The sequence below is a fragment of the Lissotriton vulgaris genome, chromosome 9, assembly GCF_964263255.1.
Source record: "Lissotriton vulgaris chromosome 9, aLisVul1.2, whole genome shotgun sequence".
NCBI lineage: Eukaryota > Metazoa > Chordata > Amphibia > Caudata > Salamandridae > Lissotriton > Lissotriton vulgaris.
In genome coordinates this window covers 322,860,897-322,884,965 of record NC_141697.1, presented here as the reverse complement: position 1 = coordinate 322,884,965, position 24,069 = coordinate 322,860,897, and the positions used below count along the sequence as shown (strand labels likewise).

At 42.8% G+C, this 24,069-nt stretch overlaps 1 protein-coding gene across 3 annotated transcripts in view; it reads left to right on the top strand.

Moving 5' to 3' along the window:
* The window catches only part of KCNK10 (potassium two pore domain channel subfamily K member 10), a 374,564-nt gene that overhangs the window by 45,799 nt on the left and 304,696 nt on the right, over nt 1-24,069 (top strand). For 2 of the 3 annotated variants that reach the window (XM_086937619.1, XM_086937618.1), the window contains exon 2: nt 13,856-13,975. The exons of the other annotated variant lie outside the window; for it this stretch is intronic. In XM_086937619.1, the coding sequence (XP_086793745.1) occupies nt 13,856-13,975 (120 nt within the window). The remainder of the gene's footprint in view (nt 1-13,855; nt 13,976-24,069) is intronic. 3 annotated transcript variants of the gene reach the window in all.

Sequence of the window (24,069 nt, the reverse complement as noted above, 5' to 3'; positions counted from 1 at the left end):
CAATAGATTTATACAAACAATTTACAGATGGCCTGGCGTATAATGTTTTCAAAACAATTTTTTTATGGAGACAATGCTTCCAAAATTATATTGCACGCAGAATTGAATAACAACATCCAGGACAAAGATTTATGGCGTCGACGTTTCGACTCGTCTTGGAGGCCTTATGGAGAATTAAACCTTGGCCAGCGAGTCTTCATCAGGACTAGTAATATGGGCAGCCAGAAGAGTAGCAAGGCCCTAATCAGTGTAGGTGATAAGGGAGGGGTGATGTGGTGAAAGCGAATTCAAGGGAAAGATGTGCAGCCGTCCGTCGATACGCGCTGCAATTCGATTACCAGACGAGTAATCAGTGCCCCCGGTCAGCTCGGCGTCTAATTCCGAGTGTCATCTTTCCCTTGAATTCGCTTTCACCCTCACATCGGCCGATCAAAAGGGCTTTTTGGAAGCTAAATTGGGACCTGACTAATTCCCCTGAAAATTGTGGAAGCAGAGACACTGCCTGCATGAGTGGATCTAGATTTACATCCCAGACTCACCTTGTGAATAAGGTATTAATTCCCTATCTCTGGGTGTGAGATTCAACGCATCACCCCTCCCTTATCACCTACACTGATTAGGGCCTTGCTACTCTTCTGGCTGCCCATATTACTAGTCCTGATGAAGACTCGCTGGCCAAGGTTTAATTCTCCATAAGGCCTCCAAGACAAGTCGAAACGTCGACGCCATAAATCTTTGTCCTGGATGTTGTTATTCAATTCTGCGTGCAATATAATTTTGGAAGCATTGTCTCCATAAAAAATTGTTTTGAAAACATTATACGCCAGGCCATCTGTAAATTGTTTGTATAAATCTATTGTTCGGGTATACAAATTTGAAGCACTCTTTAATCTATGCTCTTTCTATATCTTTCTATTCTAACACGCTAAATTCAGTTTCTTGCACATATTCTTGTTTGAGCAACCAAATTTCTTATCCTGTCCACTGAGATAGCTATGATTGCAATGAATTAAAATTGCCCTGTACCTTTAATTATTGCTGTTGCTTTTTTGATTTGATTGTATATTATCATTGAGTGTATTTGGGCTGATTCATTGGATATGCCCCATGACTAGGAGAAAGTGATCATTGGTTGAGTAGAAATAATAGTCTGAGACCATTGTCTTTGAATGGCATCATAATCCAGGCATGCCTTTTGCCAGCCACTAATGCTTTGTCTATTTGCAATGATGCTTGTTTGATGGCTTTGTTAGTAATTTGTTTAAAAGCAAGGTATTACATTGGTGAATGCCAAGCTTCTTCCAGGTTTAGCGATAGAAGCGCTTGCCTAAGAGTCTTAAGATATGCGGTCTCCCCTTGGATCTAAGCATAAGCACTTACTTTCTTTCCTTTTGTGGGAATATATACCATATGGCATTCCCTCGTATTCCACAATTTAGACCTAGAAGTAGGTTCAGCGCCTAGATGTCTTCTGCTGTTTAGAGTGCTTTTCAAACACACTGAAACCCAAATCTAGATACAATCCTACAACAAGTGTGAAGATAGCCCTGTGCCCAGTGCACTTTCACCCCCTTTTGAACCTTCTACTATTGGACGTGATCCTGTTTTCATCATTTCCGGTACTTATCAGCCCATTCTGACCCGAAGTTGCCTGTTTTAATCGGGCCTCTGGCTTCCACGTGCAGGCACCCTCACACAGTATTTGTTTAGAAATGCAGGCACATATCCAATGTTTTATATGTTTTCCTTGCACCCTGACTGCTGTTTTCCGACACCTCACAGTGCGGTAAACCGCTGACTCACGAAGCAGGCTGACTCATGCTCCCCTCCATGTATTCCCTCTGCAGGCAGAGTGTCACGTGGTTACCTTGCCCGGAACACCACGAGCAGAGCAGTGTGTAGACGGCTGGTAGCGCTGTGCACAGCTCCATGGCAACAGAAAGACAACTGTTTGCTTCGTGTGGCGGATGGCGCAGCTTCATGGAAATGAGCTGCCGCTCGCCGTGAGGTAAAATACACTGCGGAGATCTGGAGCTATGGATGGCGTTTCAAAACAAGCATTGGAAACGCCAGTGGATCTCACCGTTGGTACGCTGGGACCTACTGGCTTTGGCAGTGTCTTTCGGCAATGCTGCATAGCATCGGCGACGGTGAGGTCAAAGTGAAAAAAAAAACCCAAGCAAAAAAAAAAAGGTGCCATGATGCAGCTGCAGCAGCCACGTCACTTTGTAGGCGCTCGCATATGTGATGACGTAGGTGTGCATATGTGTCATTATGTATGCGCTCTTTCGTCATTACCCATGTAACTACACAATTACACATGTGCTTTTTTAAAAGTATTGATCCGAGTTGGTTTGGTAAATTAAAAAAACTATGAAAAAGAAGTGTTGCAAGAGCATTTTTTAAGGAGGGGAAGGCGTCAGCAGCAATCTGCCGTGTAGTCCTCCTAGCCAAAAAAAATAAAAGATTAAACAAAAAAAATTGTTGGGTATAGGGTGCGATGGTGGAGTGGTAGGGGAGTGGAAAAGCAGCAGACAAGGGAGAACAACACAGGGAGGTGGGGCGCAGCACAGGAGCAAGAAAAAAAGCAAGAAGTGCTAGGGAGGCAGGGAGTTTGGTGGGGTGAAAAGCTTAAGAGAGAGAGTGCAACAAAAGGGAGACGACAACACTGAGTGCATGGGTGTATGTGTGAGAGAGCTGGACAACACACGCACTCTCATCGAGTGCTTAAGCAAAAAGAAAAAAGTAATTCTCTAAAAGTGAGCAGTTGAATTATAGAAGCCTGCTGATCAGGCAGATGGTAAAGAGGCTATGATACAGGGGAGGGACATACACAAGATAAACAATCTGGGATAAAGTGAGCAGTTTCATAAGAATCAAGCAAATTAGAGTGACAATAAAGCCAACCAATGTTGAACAATGGGTGAACTTGAGACCCTATAAATTCTTTATAAGCCCATAATAGGTCAGGCAGCATGCACTGTCTGGTAGGATCGATCTAAACACACCCAACAAAGATAATACATTGTCTGATGGCTAAGCTGCCACAATTAGGCCCTGGGTTCAAATCCTGATCTCGTCACTTGACTGAAACTCATATGATTCTCAGGAACCTCGCTGCACCTAAAATGTAAATATATGAAATGCAAAGGCAAATATGTAATGTAATTGTTTAACTCAAAGATGGCCATCCCCACTTGATGTACTCTGTCTAGGATTTTGTTTCAGCACCTCTTCTATTAGACCCCAGCTATATTCATGTTATATAGTTACATAAATACCGATATGTACGTACAACAAATACTTTGGTCCATGTAGACAATCTCTTAGAACCCCAAGTGGCTGTTTCCATCCACGTGTTCAATAAAAAAGAAAACACATTTTGTCGTCATTCACCTATACTCCCAGAAAGTTCAGGGTATCATGAAGTGGTAGGCATTTCCAATTTTAGGGATAGCATGTAGAGTCGATGGAATGTATTTCTTACACTTTTATGAACAATTTAATGAATCTGGGTGTCAGCACTTTCAGAGTATTCTTCTCCCAGATACGTTACCCTGGTAGTTTGGCAACCGATGTGTAAAACACCCACAAGAGAGTACCAGCAATCATTTTTCATTCTGTGCATTTCAAAGGAGAAAAGCCACATGATTGGCTGGCATTTTGGTCAATCACCTTGGATTAAACATTCCACGTCCATCATGGTATGCAAGACAGAAACAATGTTCAGCATTCCATTCTATTCAGGTTCAAGTACAAGTAAAATCTCATAGGAATTATACCTGTTCCGTCCACCTATTGCAGAAAAGGATGCTTTAATGCACTAAGTCTCAGCTTTTTAATAAAAATTCAAAACCTGGCTTCAAAGTGCTGCATCTTCTCACAGCTAATCAATTGTAATCAATTCCCCTTCTTTCTTTCTGCCCTAAGTGCCCCGCTCACATGAGCATTCTAGTCTCCCTCACCTTCCTGCACATAAAAAAAATCTCTTCCAACCAGCTCAAGCCTAATCATGTTCCAGTTCGTAACTCTATCTGTCTTACATTTACTCCCCTTTGATCTTTCCCCTCTCTCATCCTACTAGCTCTCTAAGGAACTATTTTTCTTCCCTAGTCTAACCAACTTACAGTGCATCCAAGTCGCTCTAGCTGGCTGATACACACAGTCATCAGCCCTATATGCCTTTCGTCTATGATGACTCTGTCCTAAAAACATCAGACGCTTACCACTTCTAACAAAGAATTCTAGCACCACCTAGGGAATTGAAATGGAAAACTGACAGAATATCAGAAACGGGAATATTGTGTAGGCAGAATATCATGTCAAAAATATCGAGGATAAGAATATTGAGTAGATAAGTGCAAAGAGGTCAGTATAAATTTACTATTGCTAACTCCAGATCTATGTACCTTGAAGATATATTTATATATATATATATATATATATATATATATATATATATATATATATATATATATATATATATATATATATATATATATATATATATATATATATATATATATATATATACATATATTGTCAAGGTATATTTATATGGAGTTATATATGGTAAAACTTTACTTACCCATAGAAAATGACCGACACAATATTCTTGTCCTCGATATTTTTGACATGATAATCGGTCCCACGATATTACCGGTTCCCATATTTTATCCGAATACCATTAAAATTAGACTATCCTAGTCTATTCTGGCAAAAAACACTTTCAATTATTTGAACCAGAAACTTTGCCCCCATATGCAGACCTAAATGAACAGAAAGGGGGTTGGGAGCACACTGTCTCACGTACCAGCACAGTTTGCCCCTTTGCATCCTGGTAAATGCAATATACAACTATTGCTTACTTGGAATATAGCAGTAGTTTTTCACCAAAATTGGTGCAGACATTGCTGTATATCTCTAGACACGTGTTTCTGGGTTGTGCCCGTCATCAGTAGAGAGCAGCAGTTGTAGAAAGCAAAAGAAAAGTCATTGGGGTTGCTGGAAATGCTACCCAATTCCTCTCAGGTCACAGTACCACTCACAGGCACACAGGTGCATCTCCAAAGCTCCGCAGTTTTCCTTTCTCAAGGGAGCCTTTTAAACGGAAAGGGGGTTGGGAGCACACTGCCTCACATCCAGCACAGTTCGCCCCTTGACATCCTGGTAAATGCAGTACAAAATTAGTGCTCACTTGAAATGTAGCTTGCCGGTTCAAGTACCACCATTATCGACATCCCCAAAAACTATGTCATTACTAGATTTTTTCTTGCTCTTTCATCATTGTGTCCTAGACTATTTCTTTATTTTATGAAAAGCTCACACACATTTGTGGGATACCGTTTCAAACAGCAGAAGTGTGAAAATGCAAGATAATAGGACATTTGCCATGAGCTATTTCATTTCCCCACATTTGGCTTCCTGTTGGATGTCAGTCCCCACAAAAAACTAATCGCCCACAATTCCCTCATTATTATCTGGTAATATGGACAATCCAACATTCGGAGTGGTTCAAATGACTTAGTATACCTAAACCCAGATTCGTTGGAACATTAAAAAAATACACTCTTTTTTATTCACCCCCAATTTCAATTCATTTGCGATTTCTTGAGTGATGTACAGGCTGTTTTAATATATTACAAACGCTATACATGTCTGAAACAAGAAGAATCTAATGGATGTAATGGCATATTATTTTGATGTATCAGTCATCTGTGCAAAAAGTGACAGGTGAAAACTGTGGTCCCAATATCTCTTTTTTTCACAACTTTAGTAACTAGTTTGTTATTTCAACAACATTTCTGTGCTAAGTATTGAGCAATCTACACAAGTGACCCCTTGCTGAATTAAAAGCATTGCCTACTTTTCAGCAATCCATAGCTTTATAAGATCTCCCATGGGTGTCACTCATCTTTCCCCCACAAAAGACAAGTAGGTGTAAAACACACGAATGGCAAATGTCTGTTATCTTGTCATAAGAAAAAATCTAAAGTCATTTGCGCCCTTGGTCGGACACAACCACAAAACACCTTCCTCACACGTTACATTGTGAGAGGGAGGAGCTATGTGCTTGTGCCCCAGCAAGGAGTCAGATGCTGTTTGGATGTCTTCCTAGTTATGTATTTATACCCCTGCAAGGAGCCAAACACTCTTTGGATTTTTAATAGGTAAAATAATTCCAAACACAATCTGGGTGTGTGTCAGCCCCAGCAAGGAGCCATTTGTGGTATGGATTTTTTATTTGTCTAAGGAAAAATCCCAAAAGCTCCTAACTTCTTTCTGGGACACAACCACACAATTATGCGCCTCAGCGAGGAACCAGATGCTGTTTTGATTTTTTCTTCGTCTATAAAAAATCGGAGCCTGATGGTGTTTGAATTTTTTCATAGGTTTCAAAGCAGAAGAGAACCCACAGATGCCTTAACAAACAGTGTTGGTGTGGCTACAGAAGAAAACAGACCAAAGTTAATTGATGCTACAAAATCTGCGAACAGTGGAGATACACATACAGGAATGTCCTGATAGAAAAGACTGCTTTGTGATGGGCCGTTCATGCTAAAGGTCTTGCGTCGCATGGGGCTAGGTGAACAGTTTTTGCAAATGATTGGCGCCCTGTACTGGAGACCAGTGGCCCGGGTGCGACTGGGGGACCGGGTCTCGGACCCCTTTCCCATCAGTAGAGGCACGAGGCAGGGCTGCCCCCTGTCCCCGTTGCTATACGCCCTCGTTGCTGAACCACTCGCATGCGCACTACGAGAGTACCATTGGCATAGGGGAGTTAGCTTTCCGTCCTGCAAAATAGTCATTTCGACGTATGCGGACGATACGCTACTTTATGTGCGAAATCCAGAGTCCAACCTTTCGCCTGTTCTCCGAGAGGTGGTTCGCTTTGGCACCCTCTCGGGTCTAAAGGTTAACTGGGAGAAATCCGTGGCGTTCCCACTGACCCCGGTGACGGATCGCTTTGAAATAGAATTTCCGTTGCACTGGTCGGGGGACCCAGTGCGATATCTTGGTATAATGATTCACACTGATCCGGAGGTGCTCTTTACTGGAAACTATGGGGTGGCTTTTAGCAAATGTGAAGACGACGTGGAACGATGGTGTAAGCTTCCGCTTTCTCTGATGGGCCGCGTAGCCATCATGAAGATGGTGATTCTCCCGAGGTTCTTATTCCTATTCACCACCTTGCCCATAATTCTCTCACGAGCCTTTTTTCGGAATCTAACAAAGCTTATGACCCTCTTGGCTTGGGGGGTGGGCAGCCATGCGTCCGATGGAGCACTCTTACACTCCCGTGTGAGTTGGGTGGGCTGGGTGCGCCTGACCTAGAGAGATATTATAGAGTAGCCCAGGCCGCGCACCTACACATGTGGATCCATGGTGACAAGAACATCCCGCACGTACGGTTGGAACGGCTTTTTACGGAGCCTCTTCCGCTCCTGGCCACGTTTTGCACTCCGGTTGATCGTAGGGTGGGTGTATTGGACTCTATAACGGCTACGAAGCATGCTTGGAAAGCCTTACTGCAAGCTAGGGAAGAAGTGCTGCTATATTCCCCAGCGATGGCGGTGGAGTGGCTGCAGTGACTGGCCCCCATTGGGGACAGGAACATACTCCGAGCGCTGAATGAGCTGGAGCTAGAGACTGCGGGTGATCTGTTTGAGGATGGTAAGGTCAAAACGTGGGACCAGGTTACACAGGGAGTTGAGGGCCCGACACTGCTACAGAGGTTCCAATTCCACAGACTTAGAAGTGCCTTGAGAGACGTCCTAGGCCCAGACCTGGCAGAGCCGCCAGATTTTCCAGAACTCTCGTACGTCATAGCAACAGCGTCCCCACGGCATTTGACGACGCAGCTGTACAAGAGCATTGTCTCCTACAGAGCGCAGGAGCCTTCCAAGGCCCGACTGGCATGGCAGACTGACCTCGAGACAGAAATAGACGACTCGATGTGGGCGTATTGCTGTGCCAACATTAGAAAAGTGTCTCTGAATGGGCGACACAGGTTGATACACTTTAAATTCCTACAGAGAGTATATTACACTCCTGAACGCTTACATCGTTATGGCCTCAGACACTCCCCTGAATGTGAGCGCTGCCACGCTCCGGTGGCGGACTTCCTGCACATGGCGTGGGGCTGCCGCAAGATATATGAGTTCTGGGAGGCGGTTATTTCGGAATTAAGCGAGATACTAGATCATGAACTACCGATGGATCCTGCTTTGGCACTGCTGGGCTATTCAAAGCCTCTGCCGGTGGCATGTAGGAGGTTGGCGGACATGGGACTGCTGTTGGCGAGATGCACGGTGGCGCAGTGTTGGATGAGAGGGCCGACCCCGACCAAAAAACGATGGGCCAGGGACATGGTATACTGCTGCACACAAGCAGAACATTACAGCGAGCTCCTCCCTCCCACTAGCAGGCCGAAGAACTTCTGGGGCTTATATACCATCTTTAGAAACACCAGGGAGAACACAGTGAACACACAGCGGGCAGAGTGGGAGGATACACAATAGCTGGCACACACACAATACACTCATGAGACCTCAGTCGAGGAGGGGACTACTTTGAGTAGGGAGACATGGCGACAGCTGGGTGGAGTATTGAAACCTGGCTGTCCTGTAGCGAGGGACAGACGATACTACACAAGGGAGGTTCCACAGGGCAAGGTCGACACTTACTCTGCCTACTCAGAAGGAGGTACGCCTGGGGCGAGAGAGGCGGACACCAACACGAGACTACACATGGCACTGCAAACAACAGACGGGTCAGTGAACGGGTAGGACAGCGAGAGGGAGGGGGGTTGGGAGTTCAGTGGGGGTTTTCTTTCCTGTTTGAATTTGGGGAGGGGGGAAGTCTACTGTAGGGGGAGAGGGGGAGGGATTTAAAATACAAAATACACCTGCATTTCCAACTTTACCGCATACGACTTACATAACCTACCTTCTGTAAGTGTGTAGACATTATCATGTGCACCGTCATAATATCGGCGGAAGTTTGCGATTGGACCGCCTACTGTCAGGTGATGAAGCGCCGCCGTACCCCCGGGTTGACGGCATCAGGCTGTGTACTTCGAATGGACCGTTTATTGTCTACTTACATCATTACACCTTTACCGCTTCACCGGCCCGGGAGGTTGTAGGCGTAATGCTGTGTATGACTTGAACCATGCTAATAAAGGTGTTTAAAAAAAAAAAAAGACTGCTTTGTGATGGCACAGGAGAGGGGAGGCGTATACTCATTTGTTTAACATAGCAATAAGATAAAAAAGAATTTACAAAAAGCAATAGCTTCCACCTTGTCCCACCCTCTCCCCAAAACCCAGGCAATGGCAGAACCATTTTTCTAGGATTTTGCAGAAGTTGGATAAGCATGTAGACATCTATTTTTTACATCTGTTCATTTGCACGGGTTCTTCTCTTTCCTTGCGTACACCATCATGTATTGAAAGTAATTAACATGTGTGCCTTGGTACCATCGTCCCATGGCTGCCAACAGTATGTCAGAGATTACCACTATTGCGCAACAGAGAGCCTGTAGCACGGCCTTGCCACCTTTGTACTAGGACCAGCATATTGCCAGGGATTGCCACCATTGTGGCTAGGCCAGCAGGATGACCTTGTTTACTATTGTTCTGCCATGACCGGTGTACATACAGAAATCTCACCCACTGTGCCTGAGCCGGCATGGTGCTCTGGATTACCGCTATTGTGCCAGGGCCAGCATTAATCCAGGAATTACCACCATTCTGACGGTGTCACATTTTGCCAGGGATTACTACCATTGAGCCAGGGCCAGAAAGTTGCCAGGGATTAACACTAGTGTGCTACATCCAGCATTTTACAAGGAATTACTACCATTGTGCCAGGGCCAGAATGTTGTCAGGTATTAACACCATTGTTTCTCACAAAAGATAACCGGACGGTGTACTAAAAAATATGAAAATATGTCTATGAAAATTAAAAAGCAATTGCTTTTTAAGTCGAGAACCCTCACTCACCAGAAGGTGAAATGCTTCATCATTGGGTCCCTTCACACTGAGACCGTAAGGTGCACAGCGTGGGCTACAACTCTCCCTCAGGAGAGTAACGCGAGGTGTTTTTCACTCCAATGTTTTGTGAGTGAGGGGCAGAGTGCAAAAATTATATTTCTAAAGTGAGTTAAAACTATCTCATCAGAGGAAAAATATTTGTAATGGGTATCCTCTATGGATAGAGTTAAAAAACAGAGTGAAAGATAGGGATATAGATGGTCCCCACCGAACTAGGTAAACATGTTTCTGCCTTGATGACCAGAGGTTCGTGACATTCTTCAGGACCAGTTTTATGTCACTCTGCTGTCAATGTGATAAAGAAAAAGTCATACTTATATATGAGGATGATCAAGGAACCAACTGTAGTCTGGTCCGTTTTCTGTGAACATAAAAAACATTAACTGTGTAAACCTATATTCACATCCCATATACATAAAATTAACAATCACCAAGTGTCCGTGAAAGCCAGTGTCAATTCACCACACTACACACGTGAAAATCGGTGTGTTTAAATTGTCTCATCAATTACAGACCAGTAGTCTGCCTCTACTTTTAGACGGCCCTCTATGTATAGGTCTCAGGGATCTAAAGGTAACATCAAGAGCACAGTTAAAAAAACATTATTTTGTATTAACATCTTCTTGGTCCCCCATATATTATAACACGTTGAATTTGTAAACAGAAGGTAAGCATCTATGTTCTATGTGTATCGTCAGTATATTAATGCTTTTCAAAATGTACATGTATATTTGGCCCATATACTTGATGAACAGTATGAGTTGTAGCCCACGCTGTGCACCTTGCGGTCACAGTGTGCAAGCGGGAACCCAACGATGAAGCATGTCACCTTATTTACATATTTTTTAGTACACCATCCGCTTATCTTTTGTGAGAAGCATAGAATGGAGAAGTACCATGGATGGTCATTGTTTCTCCAATTGAGACCTTTTTGTGAGACTACATTAACACTATTGTGCCACAGCCAGCGTTTTACAAGGAATTACTACCATTGTGCCAGGGCCATCATTTTGCAAGAGGTTATCATCATTGTCCCAGGACCATCATATTGCCAGGGAGTACCTCAGTTCTATCAGGGTCAGCATGGTGCCAAGATTACTACTGTAGTGCAATGGCCAGAATGTGACGAGGGGTTAGCACCGTTGAGCTAGGCCCTCCTTTTTACCAGAATGACCACTATTGTGCCAGGGCCAGTATGTTTCTGGGGGTTCCCACCATTGTGCCAGTTCCAGCATTTGATGTGCCTGGGGGGCAAAACACTCGCACCCCACCCACAGACGATCATACACACACACAGACGCACACTTGCACACGGACAAGCAATGCTTACACACACAGACATGCAAGCATATACTTGCACACAAGCAGACTTGCAAACACATGCAAACACACACACAGACACACATATGCACTTATGTGCACACCCTGTGCAGACATTTTTATGAAGCCCTTTGAGTCCAATGGGTGTTGCGTGCCTACTTTGACCGTGTACAGCACTGCATGGCCTTTTGGCTATGATCGTTCAATAGAAATACCATATTCATACACACATCAGCCTTTAATGTAAAGGGTTAACAGAGTTGTTCCACATCTATCAGTGATGGACCCTGAACATGAATGACCATTTACCATTGTCAAAGGCACAAGCGCTCTCAGATCAGACATTTTGGTCAGTGTGTTGAGCAGGCGCAGGCGGCACAAGGTGGACAGATGACGGGGTTGGGAAAGTAACATACAAAAATGAATACAACCACTTACCTTGCGCTTGTTGCATCGTCGAATCACCGATGCAGTGAGTGCAAGGTAAGTGGTTCTATTTTTTAAATAATTTTACTTTCCCTATCCCGTCGTATGTCCACTTCCCCCCAACCTGCCCTACCTGCCCCACTGCAGTTACCTTTGCCGGCCGCTACTGGTGACAAGAGGACTAATCACGGAACCAGCATTTTGTGACTAGAGGCCTTGGTACCACACTATCAATCAAATTGCCTTAATAAGTTAATCTAGTTTTTGTCACCAGTTGTAAGCCATTAAAGCATAACATATTTTATTTATGCTGCATATTCTTTGTTTTGTGTGTTTTTCCATTACCATTTGCCTGTTTGTTAAGGTTTTTATTTGAGTCACTGGAACACTGTTACTGGAAGTTGTTTTCAGAAAACTTGATCTTGAACTTCACAAAGGGTGAAAGGATGCCAGCCCTTCTGCTAGAGCAGAAGGGCAAGAGAGTCCATTACAGAGAGAGGCACATGGGATGGAAGATCAGCAGGAACAGTGCTTCAGCAAGGGAGCAGCACTGAGTACTTTAGTAAAAACAGATATTATGTTCAGAAATGTATTTACTAAAGAATGAGCAGGAATTTGGGGGAGGAATGGAGGGTGAAGTCAGGGATATGTCATAGAGCAGATGATGGTTTTAGGATAGATCCTGCAAGTAGAGGAACTATCAAGGTGAGTTGGAGATAGGATGACAGGGATAGAAGTCCCTCTTCATGGCCTAGTACTTTCTCCTCACTCAATTCAACTTCTGAGCGCCCAGCACCAGGAAACGAAGCAACTAGCGTAAGAATCGGTAACGTAAGCCACATTTCGCACGTTGTTTCTGCTGAAACTCTTTTCAGGGCACTGCCCCGTTCTAAGGCAATGCTAATTAATAAACAAAGGCGCTTCGGGTAGTCTTTGTTCCAATACTGGACAGAATACAATGATTTTTTTTTCTTTTATTGCCATTCGTATGCATTTCCTTGAGTTTTATGGATTTATGAAATACAATAAGCCTATTGATTCATTTGCATAGAATTAGACGGTCAAATAAATCCATGCTCAATACCTGCAGTCATTTAATTAAGTTTCAGACCCATGAGGGTTGTACTATAGACCTGTTTTGTGAGTTAGGAGATGAAAAGAGCAATAACAACAAATATTAAAATGACAGCATGTTTTTCAAAAAAAGTGGAAAGACCTATCCATTGCCTAGCCAACATTAGATATTAATATTGCCCAAAATTATTTGAATGATCTTTTTGCAACCGCTGCTCACCAGTTTTCACCCCCAAACATAAGATATAATAAATAAGCACTACGCATACGCAGACAATCGCATATTCTGTCCTACTCCTGTTTGGCATCTTCTAACATGACGATTAGTTTCCGTATCAGGTTCTTTTACTTTGACGAAAAAGTATCAATCTCTGAACACCTTGCGCTCTATCAGGGTCGATTTTGAAGTAAAAATGTACTTTGAATTAACTTTGTCTCTATGTTGGATAAACGTATTATGTGAGAAAATGTGCATTTTTGATGTGAGACCTCGTCTGGCGTGAAGAGCTGAAGTTGTCAAACCGCTCTAGAATATCAAACATATATTAAACATTTCCCTCCATGTCACTTCAATAGAAAGAAGGGTGATTTGGTTGTTTCATAAAGTTGCAAATTGTTTCTTTTGCTTTTGCTCTTCAGCTCTTCCCTCATCTGTGTATTTTTGATGGCTGTAGAAATCACCTTGACAGAATTCTTTGTATTTAAGTCTTACTGTTTTCAGCTGTTTTAGCCATTGTTTTTATCTTCCTACTGAGGATTTTGTACTCATGTGTATGCTTTATCATTTAACATAGAACGTTCATTTATGAAATGTAATGTCCAATACTACATCATCTACCTCATCCTGCCCAGGGAGGCTCAGCATTCAACACACCATACATTGGGTCAGCCATTCCTTCATTCATCCATTCCTTCACCTATTTGAAGAGTGGTTTAAATGAAGCCTCCTTCTTGTCTCCCCCTCCTCCTCCTCCTCAGCTCTCCCGTCCCGTCTCCCCAAGAGGGAGTCCAGTGTCTCCTCAATGTTGAAGGATGCCATCGCCGGAGCCACAGCCTCCCTGATTGCTCCAGTGACGTCTGAATCCTCCGATGCCACCGGTATGTCCTCCCAAGGATTGAAGACCAACCAGGATGCATGTGTTATATCCAGGGCCTTCAACCTCAACCTTTCATCCTCAGTCCTAATGTCCAAGATATTGACTTTTGAAAACCGGAGCTTAGGTTGAGGTTAAAGGTTATAGGTCATGCTTGATTTTGCATTAATAATCCAGAATTTCTTTACTTTTGATGCATGCACTAACACCTAAAACGGGCATTCAAATGATTTCTATGTGAATTTTAGAGACATAGCAGGACTTTTAGTGTGATCTTAAAATGACTTTAGTGCTACACATACTTCTAGGAGGGGGATAATTAGGTGAGGTACAGGTTGAATTTTTTCTTATCCAAGATTGGTTGCATATACACAAGTACTCTAGCCTCCTTGTGGGTGATCTTCAAATATCACATATCCCAGAAGAGTTATGAAAAATGTTAGTACTCACTATGGAACAACATGCAGTGCTGCATAAAACTCAACCCAGACTAATTTAGGAGGAATTAGTGTGGACCAGCAATGAAGAAACACGGTGGTATATTCCCTCTGTGCTAATCCTGATGGTGATACAAGCACTGAACCTCACAATATGAATCAATATGAATTACTGTTACAAGATGAAGGGAAAAATTACCTAATAGGCAACTGAAATACCCCGGTAAAATATGGAGTAAACAAATCAAGTTAAAAAAAAAAAAAAAAAACAACAACACAACGAAAATACAAATTTGATGTTATGTTTTTTAAATTAAACTTTATGTACATTCTTTTGTATATTCTGTTATATGTTATTTTAGTTTGGTAAAGACATAAATATAGTAACCCAGGGGTCATTTAGATTTTGGCAGGTTGTACTCCATCTCACTTTGGCAGCAGAGGCGTCTATTTTGCTGCCCTGCTGGACTACGGGCCGCCATATCTAGAGATCTCCTCTTGCCTGGGTAGCCTTGGCAGCTTCTCTGGGGGCACTGTAAGTTTGCTGAGTGTTTGAAACACAACAAAAACGAATGGCCGTGACATTTTGGGAGTGTTCTCCCAGAACCCATTGGCTTTTCCTGGAGGTCCTGAACAGGAAAAAATGTACAAAAATAGGGGTTGTGTAAAAAAAAAACAGGGACTGGCATACTGCTCCCTCATTTTATATTAGGTCTCCCTGCCTAGTATGCATCAAAAGTCCATCAATATCTACTCAAGCCAGGGGAACAGTCAAGCCTGTTTATCACCTATCTCTTTTTATTTCGCTTTGAAAACAAAAGAACCTTTAGCCAACATTTGCGATATGTTATTGTTTCCTTAGGGTCAAATTTTCAAATTATGATAACTCTGCATTTTTTTGTTTTGGTATGATAAAAAATAGGTACCCCTTTTGCATATACAAATGACCATGGAAGTTGAAGAGATATGAGATAAACTCCCTTGATTGTGCCTCTCGTTTGATTGGTTATTGAAGGTAACAGAGTTCATCAGAACATTCACCCTAGTTAGGGTGTATAGTCTGAGGTACTTAGGCTGACGGCTGATTTCTGATGTCTGTGGGACCATCAGTCTAAGGTTGTCTAAGGAGGCAACTGGGACTTCGCAGGTGGAAACATGATGACTCAAAATTTGTCGGGTGAACTATTGCTTTGGCAGACAGGGCACTCCCCCACGTTTGTGGCAGAGTTTCATGTTCACCACACACTAATTGACCCCCTCATCTTTTTGTGTGTCAATGTTTTAACTTTATGTCAAGTTGTGCAGGTGTTGGGAAACCGAGGTGTGGTTCTTCAATAGCTTTCAGAAGGCTGAGAGAGCAGACTATTCCTGTGTCTGGGGCTGGATTCTGGGAAAGTGTGGTACATGTTTTGTACTTGGAGAGGCACAGTCCTTGAAGGCTAAACACAAAGAACTTACCAATGAAAAAAATACAAAAACCTTACTGCAGGGGGAAAGGGTGTCAGATCTTGAAAATGGATGAAATAAGAGGTAGACTAAGAAATGCAGAAATGGGGCTTACTGAATAGCAGAAAAACTTGAAAACTAGGGAGAGGCTGTAGGAGCCTCCCTCTTCATGCTCCTTAAGGTTTTCTACCCTGGGTAGGATTGAAGAAGGATAAAAAGAGGAATATGAGGTTGTATGACAGAACCCTGCAGGCATTTGCCCCACACACATTTACAACACAGTCAGTACCCTGTGTGTGACTATACAATGCTTTACTTTCCCACACAAGTCATTACAGCAACTTGCTTTAAGGGGCGACGGACTTCGGAATAGTACAAATTACTATTCCAACTCCAATCTACGCAACAGTAGGGAACAGTAAGGAAAGTGTTGGTTGTTGTACCAACTTGCATAGTAAAAAAACACATGGTAACACGCATGAGGGATACTGACTTAGTTGTAATGGCTGGTCGTTGTAAAGACTGCGGGGTAAAGGATGTTAACTGGAATGGGATTAACAATGGAACCCCCGCTTCTGTACTCACTGAGACCTTGACTTGTAGGTTGAATCCATATCCAACCCCAGATAAGAGACCACTGCACCAGGTCAGCAGCATTAGGTCAGCACCACACAGGAAGGAATCTGAGTGTGCAGCAGAGGTGACATAAGTTATCCAAGCTGTGCAACATCATGTTTCCTGCTGGACTGTAGTTTTTTACTAGTCATTTACCATAGGTAATAGGTAAAGAAACAAACAAAGGAGTACACAATAAGACTCTTTTCAGTCTATCCCTAAGCATCAAATCTTGGCAATAATTTAATGGTTGGGGAGTAACCCAGATCCAAAACAAACAAGCAAGTTACTGCGTCATTGATGAAGCAAAACATGAGTGATCGCAGGAGAGACAGATGTCTCTAAAATAGACGTCATGGTATAGATTATAGTTTTGAAATTTGGGTTCAGCATGTGTGAAGGAATGCTACCCTAACCTGCAAACAAGACTCAAACCCTTGGACAATAAATGATTTTTGTAATCCATGGTCTGAGGGACTATAAGAATGAGAGCAGATAGTCACAAAAACCAGGTGAACTCAACATTATTCATTGATACTCAATACACAGAGAGAACAATAGCATCTAAGTAGCCATTGCTCCCTGTTTGGTAGTAGTCCCAGTGGGAGGTTAACTTTCAGCAGTGATAGAGAAGCACGGGTAAATAAACAACACAATGGGTGACAAAGAAAAGAGCTTGGGTAGGCACACAATGACCACTTGTAATATAGCAATACAAGGGGTGTGCCCTGGAAATGTTCACTTACCTTCCCAAGTATGATGTCTTGGCTACTGGTGAATGCTGTTCCTTGGTGGACAAGCCTCAATGGACATTCCAGTTGGGTCAGTCTAGAAAAAAACCTCAACTCTTCCATCAGAGCTCCAGAAGAAGCCCTTGAAAAATGTCAGTAGCCGTTAAAATAACTTACTCAGCGTTATCCTAAGAGGCGGACTATTCCATTGGAATCATCTCATTCCAAAGCGAATGGAGCTTATTCCAAGATTGATCACAAAATGTGGAAAAAAAGAATCAGGCTACCATCGGTTGCTTGGTTCAGGAAAATGGTTGGGAAATATTGGTAAGGAAAATCCTGCGGTAGCAGCATCCAGTCTTTTTCAACTGAAACATCTTGTATTATTTGGAACAAAGACATATGGGTGGAAAAAAGAGGAGTCTGATTTTTTACTGCATTCATATAAATGGGGTTTAATATTCTTTGATACATTCCATTTCACACCAGTTAAAGAAAAAAGAGAGACCATGGATCCGAAATAAAAAATAGTGACATTTTATCTACCACATGCTCCTCTTTAAACTACGCTTGTACACACGCATGTATAGCCCAGGGCTGAATAATAGGAAGACAGCTTATCTCAGCTTATCTCAAACACAGACTTTTAGCACATTACATAACATTGCTAAAAGTAATGCTCATAGGGTTACATCTTGAGATGCCCTTTGAACTGTCTAGTGAATGAGTATACAAGATGCCCACCAATGAATAGGATGAAGCGAGATGAGGTATTTACAATACCTGTCAAATGCAGATACCGAAGGTTGAGGTATTTATTAGATGTCATCATGTGGAATATCATGCAGAATTTAGTGCCAAGTACCTCAAATTCTGCATGTGCTGATTTTTACAACTCATTTTTGCAGCTGTGTTAATTACAGCAATTCTAATTTTTACAGCAATTCTCATCATTTTGATATGTCTAGTGTCCTTCATCAATTCAGGGGGTCATGGTGCAAGCAGGAGCTATGAGGCCTCAGCGTGGGGCCTGGGATCATTTGCCTCTCATGTTCCAGGTTCATTACACAATGGCTCTTCAAAACGGGGTCAAGGACAACCTCTTAAGCACTTGACTCTCAGTCGTAGTGATGACAAGCAGTCACAGAATGTTTAGAGAGGTAGTGTGGGGTGCAGAAGTTCAGAATTCAACACTCACCCAGGAGTACAAAAAACTAGTTGTTCAACCCACTGCTTTACCGGATCACTGACATAATATTGACAGACAAAATTTCGACCTACCACAATATCGAGGTAAAAATATAGAATGCCAGAATATCGACTGCCTATCTACAAACAGGTAAGTACAAAAATATCGATTTCAAAATATCGATTGTAAAAAATATAGACTGTCAAAATATCGAATTTTTTAAATGTCTTAAAATTTATTTAAAAGTAATATAATAATAAATATAATTAATTTAAACATACTTAAAATAATTAAATAAATGTAAAATTATTAAATAATTAATGTAACTTTAAAATTCTAAAAAAATTAATACATATATATATATATATATATATATATATATATATATATATAATATTAACAAAACATATACAATATTTTTACAGTAGGATAGTGAGAGGGTTAAATTTAATATAACCACTCCAGTGAGTGCAACAGTAGGGAAAACATTGGATAGCGTTGAGGTAAAAATTATTATTCCAACTCCAGTGAGTGCAACAGTAGGGAAAGTGTTAGATACCGTAGGCGTAAAAATTACTATTTCCACTCCAGTGAGTGCAACAGTAGGGAAAGCGTTGGATAGCGTGGGGGTTAAAATGACTATTCCAACTCCAGAGAGCGCAATAGTAGGGAAAACGTTGGATAGCGTAGGGGTGAAAATTACTATTCCCACTCCAAAGAGTGCAACAGTAGGGAAAGCGTTAGACACCGTAGGCGTAAAAATTACTATTTCCACTCCAGTGAGTGCAACAGTAGGGAAAGCGTTGGATAGCGTGGGGGTTAAAATGACTATTCCAACTCCAGAGAGTGCAACAGTAGGGAAAGCATTGGATAGTGGGGGGGGTAAGAATTACTATTCCCACTCCAGGGAGCGCAACAGTAGGGAAAGTGTTGGATAGCGTAGGGGTAAAAATTACTATTCCCTCTCCAGAGAATGCAACAGTAGGTAAAGCGTTGGATAGTGGGAGGATAACATTTACTATTCCCACTCCAGAGAGTGCAACAGTAGGGAAAGCGTTGGATAGCGTAGGGGTAAAAAAATTACTATTCCCACTCCAGAGAGTGCAACAGTAGGGAAAACGTTGGACTTGTTTCCGTCCTGCTTGGGTAGATGGCAGTGTCCTAGAGCATGTGTCCTTCTTGCTCCCTCTTTGGGGAGGAGATGCTCTGGCTGGGGGTTCTTCCTGTGTTTGGACATAGGCCAGAGCAGGTAACACTGGAGGCCGTTGCCCAGAATCCTTCCAGGCATGCAGGTTTCTGGTGATGACGTAGGCGTCTGGCTTTTGATGAACTTGCTTCTAGGCTCGGTGAGATACAAGGTTTGGAGTGTGGGGTTCAGAAATCACAGTGGCTAGGTTAACCTCAGGAGCAGTCTCTGATGCGGGACAAGCTGCCTCTGGCATTGTTTCTTAATGTAGAGGCACAATCTGCTCAGATGAAGTTGTTCGATGCCGTGACACAGTCCGCTCGACACAGTTCTTTGATGCAATGACCAATCCACTCAGGCTCAACTGTTTGATGCACCAGTACTGGCCATTCAGGCACAATTTATTGTTTTGGTCCCCACATGGAACTGTCTGTACGGCAAGACCATGCCTACACTCCTGAGATCTTGCAGACTGTTCTCCTCAGTCTTCCGGTTCTAGCAGTTAAAGACTGGTGTCAGCATCCATGTTACTACATTCACAACATGACTGACAATCCCCAATAGCCATCAGCTGTGGGTTTCAAGTGAAACACGACTCAGTAGCCCTTCCGTTGCATTCAGTTCAGTATGCCCTATCTTTGCAAAGTTGCAGCTCTTCCATTGAAGTAAAGTTTGATAATAGTTCATGCCTTTCGGTATTTCATTTTCTTAGACCCAGACACATGTACTTCCCTCTTCATGAGCTCTACATTAGAGCACAGTAGGTATGGAGTGCCGACCATGTTCGCAGCATAATTTTTAAAATGTACTGTCTTCTTAACTATTCATCAAACAGTGCTTTACTGTAAAGTTCATCCCCCGCTGTTGCCTAGCCATTGGCCTCAGGAACCCTTTTATGCAAAACAGCCTCACTGCTGCTCCACTCAAAACTGGACCGGCACTCATCTATAGCACTCAGCTGTGTGTTTCTAGGGAAACACGACTTAGTAGCCCTTCCAGTGTATTCCCATCAGCGTGGTCCATCTAGGCAAAGTTGAAGTTTTTCCAGTGAATCTATAAATTTCCTCACATATTTCTTTATCTTAGTCCCAGAGTGTTTCACTCATCAGCTCTGTGGTGAAGTACATGGGAGGTGGGGGGGGGGGCAATCTGCTTCTGGCTCCCCATGGAAACCACACCTACTGCAGGGTTGGCAGGCTCGTTCCCTCTCTTAGCAGTCGGGCTGTGCCAAATATTTAGGCTCAGAGGAACAGCTAACCAGGCATGTATCCAGGCAAGATGTCAGGTGATGTCCCCTCACTTCTGGGAAGCTGACTGTCAGGAAAACACAAGCTCTGATTACACAGCATTTCCTTGAGTTCTTTAACCACATGGCTGCTGCCCCGATTCCCCCCCGGTGCTGGACTTCCCTTAACTGGGTGTGGTCATGACGGAACCATTCCGTCATCAGCACAGCTCAACCGTGACTGATGACGGAATGGTTCCGTCACCAGCATCGAAGGGGTTAAAAAGCACTCCTTGCCTTGGCCAAAGAGAACATGGACCTGGAGCAGCAAGTGGGTCAGTTGCTCAAACATTTATAGAGTCAAAGCAAACAGAAGAAGTGGATTCTCTGTCTGCACTTTTGAAACCAATTCAGGGAGTTTCTTCTTTCAAGTGTCCTTCCAGACACAGCCTCTGTGTAGATTGATGCCTCTCATAGCAGCATAGTTTCATGCCTGGAGCATGCACAAAAATGATGCTAAGAGATGTGAGTTTTTTGCATCTGGCGATCAACAGCCACATTAAGCTGTGGTCATGGATGTGCCGAAAAGCTGGTGTCATATAGAGAGATCCCTACCATTTTAACGACAGGATTATGCAGTCACATCCATCACCTCCACCATTTACCAAATGGAAATGACAGAGGAAGACTAACCAGTAGATCCTCTCAGCAAAGGCCTAATTTGCTTGGCCTCCTGGATGACAAACAACTGCCTTAAATTGAATGGCAATAAAACTGAGATTTTGGTGGTGGGGAAATCCCCCTCCATTTGGTCAATGGTATGGCGGTCGCAGATATTGGGCCGACCCCTACCCCAAGTAAACAGGTCAAAAACCTAAGAATATGGTTAGACTCCAATCTATCGCTTGAGGCAAAGACCCATAAGGTGGCAGGGAAGTGCTTCGGAATTCTGAGAATGTTGCGGAAAACTCTTGACATTCTTCCTACCCTGGCTAGGAAAGCCCTGGTCCACGCTTTGGTGACATCTCAACTGGACTATGGAAATGCCCTTTACTTAGGAGTAACAAAAAATGTCTTCATAGTCTACAATGTATCCAGAATGCAGCAGCCCGCCTAGCTCTGAAGCTGCCCAGGAAGGCTTCTATGGGAAAGGCTCTCGACGACCTGCATGGGCAGCCGGTTGCGAAAATAGTCCTTTTTAAAGCTTTATGCATCAGCCACTGTAGCTTACCGGGAAAAGGTCTGAACTATCTGCATGGCTTACTCACTCCGTATAATCCCACGCGACATCTCAGCTCAACCGGGTCCTATTTGGTCAAAGTCACTATAGTAAAAAAAGCTAGAATGGGGGCGCGATCTTTCAGCTATTTGGCTGCAAAAAATTAGAATGTTCTTCCTCTTTCTCTCCGCTCGGAATCTTCGGAGGCTCTCTTCCGGAAAAACCTGAAAACATGGCTGTTCCAGGTTTAGGTTCTTTCCTCTGTCCTCCTTCCCTGTAGAGTTTTGCCTCAGCGCGGTGACACACCAGTTGGTGTAACCATGCGCTAGAACCAAGTGCTATTATTATTATTATTATTATTATTATTATTATTATTATTATTATTATTATTAATAATCGAATTACTAAAAGGAGCCTTGCCGCTTGTTTTCTCTCTGCAGAGTCTTCTCTCTCCAACTTCAGCAATGTCAGAAACACACACTGGGAAAATACCTCACCTCTCTCATGTGCACAGGAACAGGCAATGGGCCTCTAGAATGAAACCCACAGGCCTCCATTACTCTAGCTAACTCATACAGACAATGGATGCACCATACTGCCCACAAACAGAAACACAAAACATACACTTGGGATATTAGCACTAGGATCTGGGTTAGCGAATAGAAGTGGAACTCTACATGAGTGGACCAGTATGCAAAAAAGTCCAGCCACAAACTATGAATTCACAAAGCACAGTTCACTGACACCATTACTCAACAGGTTAACCCCACAACACTTTAAGAACATGCCTAGGACCTCATTCATGTCAAAGGGCAGGCACACCAGATTTGTGTGAGACTTGGGTCAATTATCAAAAACCAGGACACTAGATTGTTGCAGTTGGGGAACATTACTGTAAACCATGCAGTAGATATTCCTGTCCCAACATGTAGTAATAGGTGTTATCGCACTTATACCAAATCACCACACCACTTGTAATCTGTGGCAGAGTGCCTTGGGTGCTAAAGCAGAGGTGCACTCCACCAGGTCAAAGAAAGGCTCCAGCATATAAAATAATCAGGAAATGGCACAGTAATTGATAGAATACCACGCTAATCAACATACATTGTGGGGCTTGATGAACCCGTGTAAAATCCGCACCAACAAGCCGACAGCTCAGGCGCGTCCTTGAAATGTATATTATCTAAAGGTGCTGAGCTGTTTATTGTAGGAGTGTCTAGAAAACATACCAAAGGCAAGGAGAATTGGAAGCAGGCCTGCATTAAAGAATTCCGACCAGGATTCTGCCTCAGATGGCATTGGTAAACCAAGTGTATAGGACTGCTAACTATTGCCTCAATAACTTACACATTCATTTAAGTGTAATCATTTGGTCATCATTCAGGAGTAAGAAGCTCAGCACGGCCTGTTTTGTATTAGTGTTCGAGTAGTGTGCCTGCAGTACAGTATATATGAAAGGGAAAACATAAATACAAGTAAAAGATTACAGAAAAAGCACAGGGCAAGTCCAGATTTCAGAACGTAACCACTGAATACAGAGGCTGCAACATTTGTAATCTGAGAGGACAATTATAAAATGACAGGATTTTATTTATGTATTTATTCATTTTATATTAGTATTTTTCTGTTTTGGCTTTAAGGGACAAGGTGGAAACGCATTTTTCACATTACTTGTGGAAAAAAACAGATATCAGTTTGGGATCATAGGTTTTAGGTGGGATTTCTCCCTCTATCATTTACACATTTCCTAGAAAATGGTCTTGTAATGTTGGTGTTGACGCTGTTTGATCAGATATCTAAGATAAAGTTCCTATGAAGGATCTGGACGGTGTTGCCTTCAAGAACATTTGAGGCATGTGTCCCGAAGGAGATTGGATGGACAGCAAAGAAATCCGCATAGCCAATTAAACAAGCCTTCCTTCCCAAGGTCAGTAAAAGTTAGGAACCTGGAAGGTTTATTAATTAATCAAAGAGCAAAACAGAAGGCAAAAAAAATGGTCAAAATGCCTGGTAAATCAATATAGGGAATTAGCATAAGGCTCAAGGATGT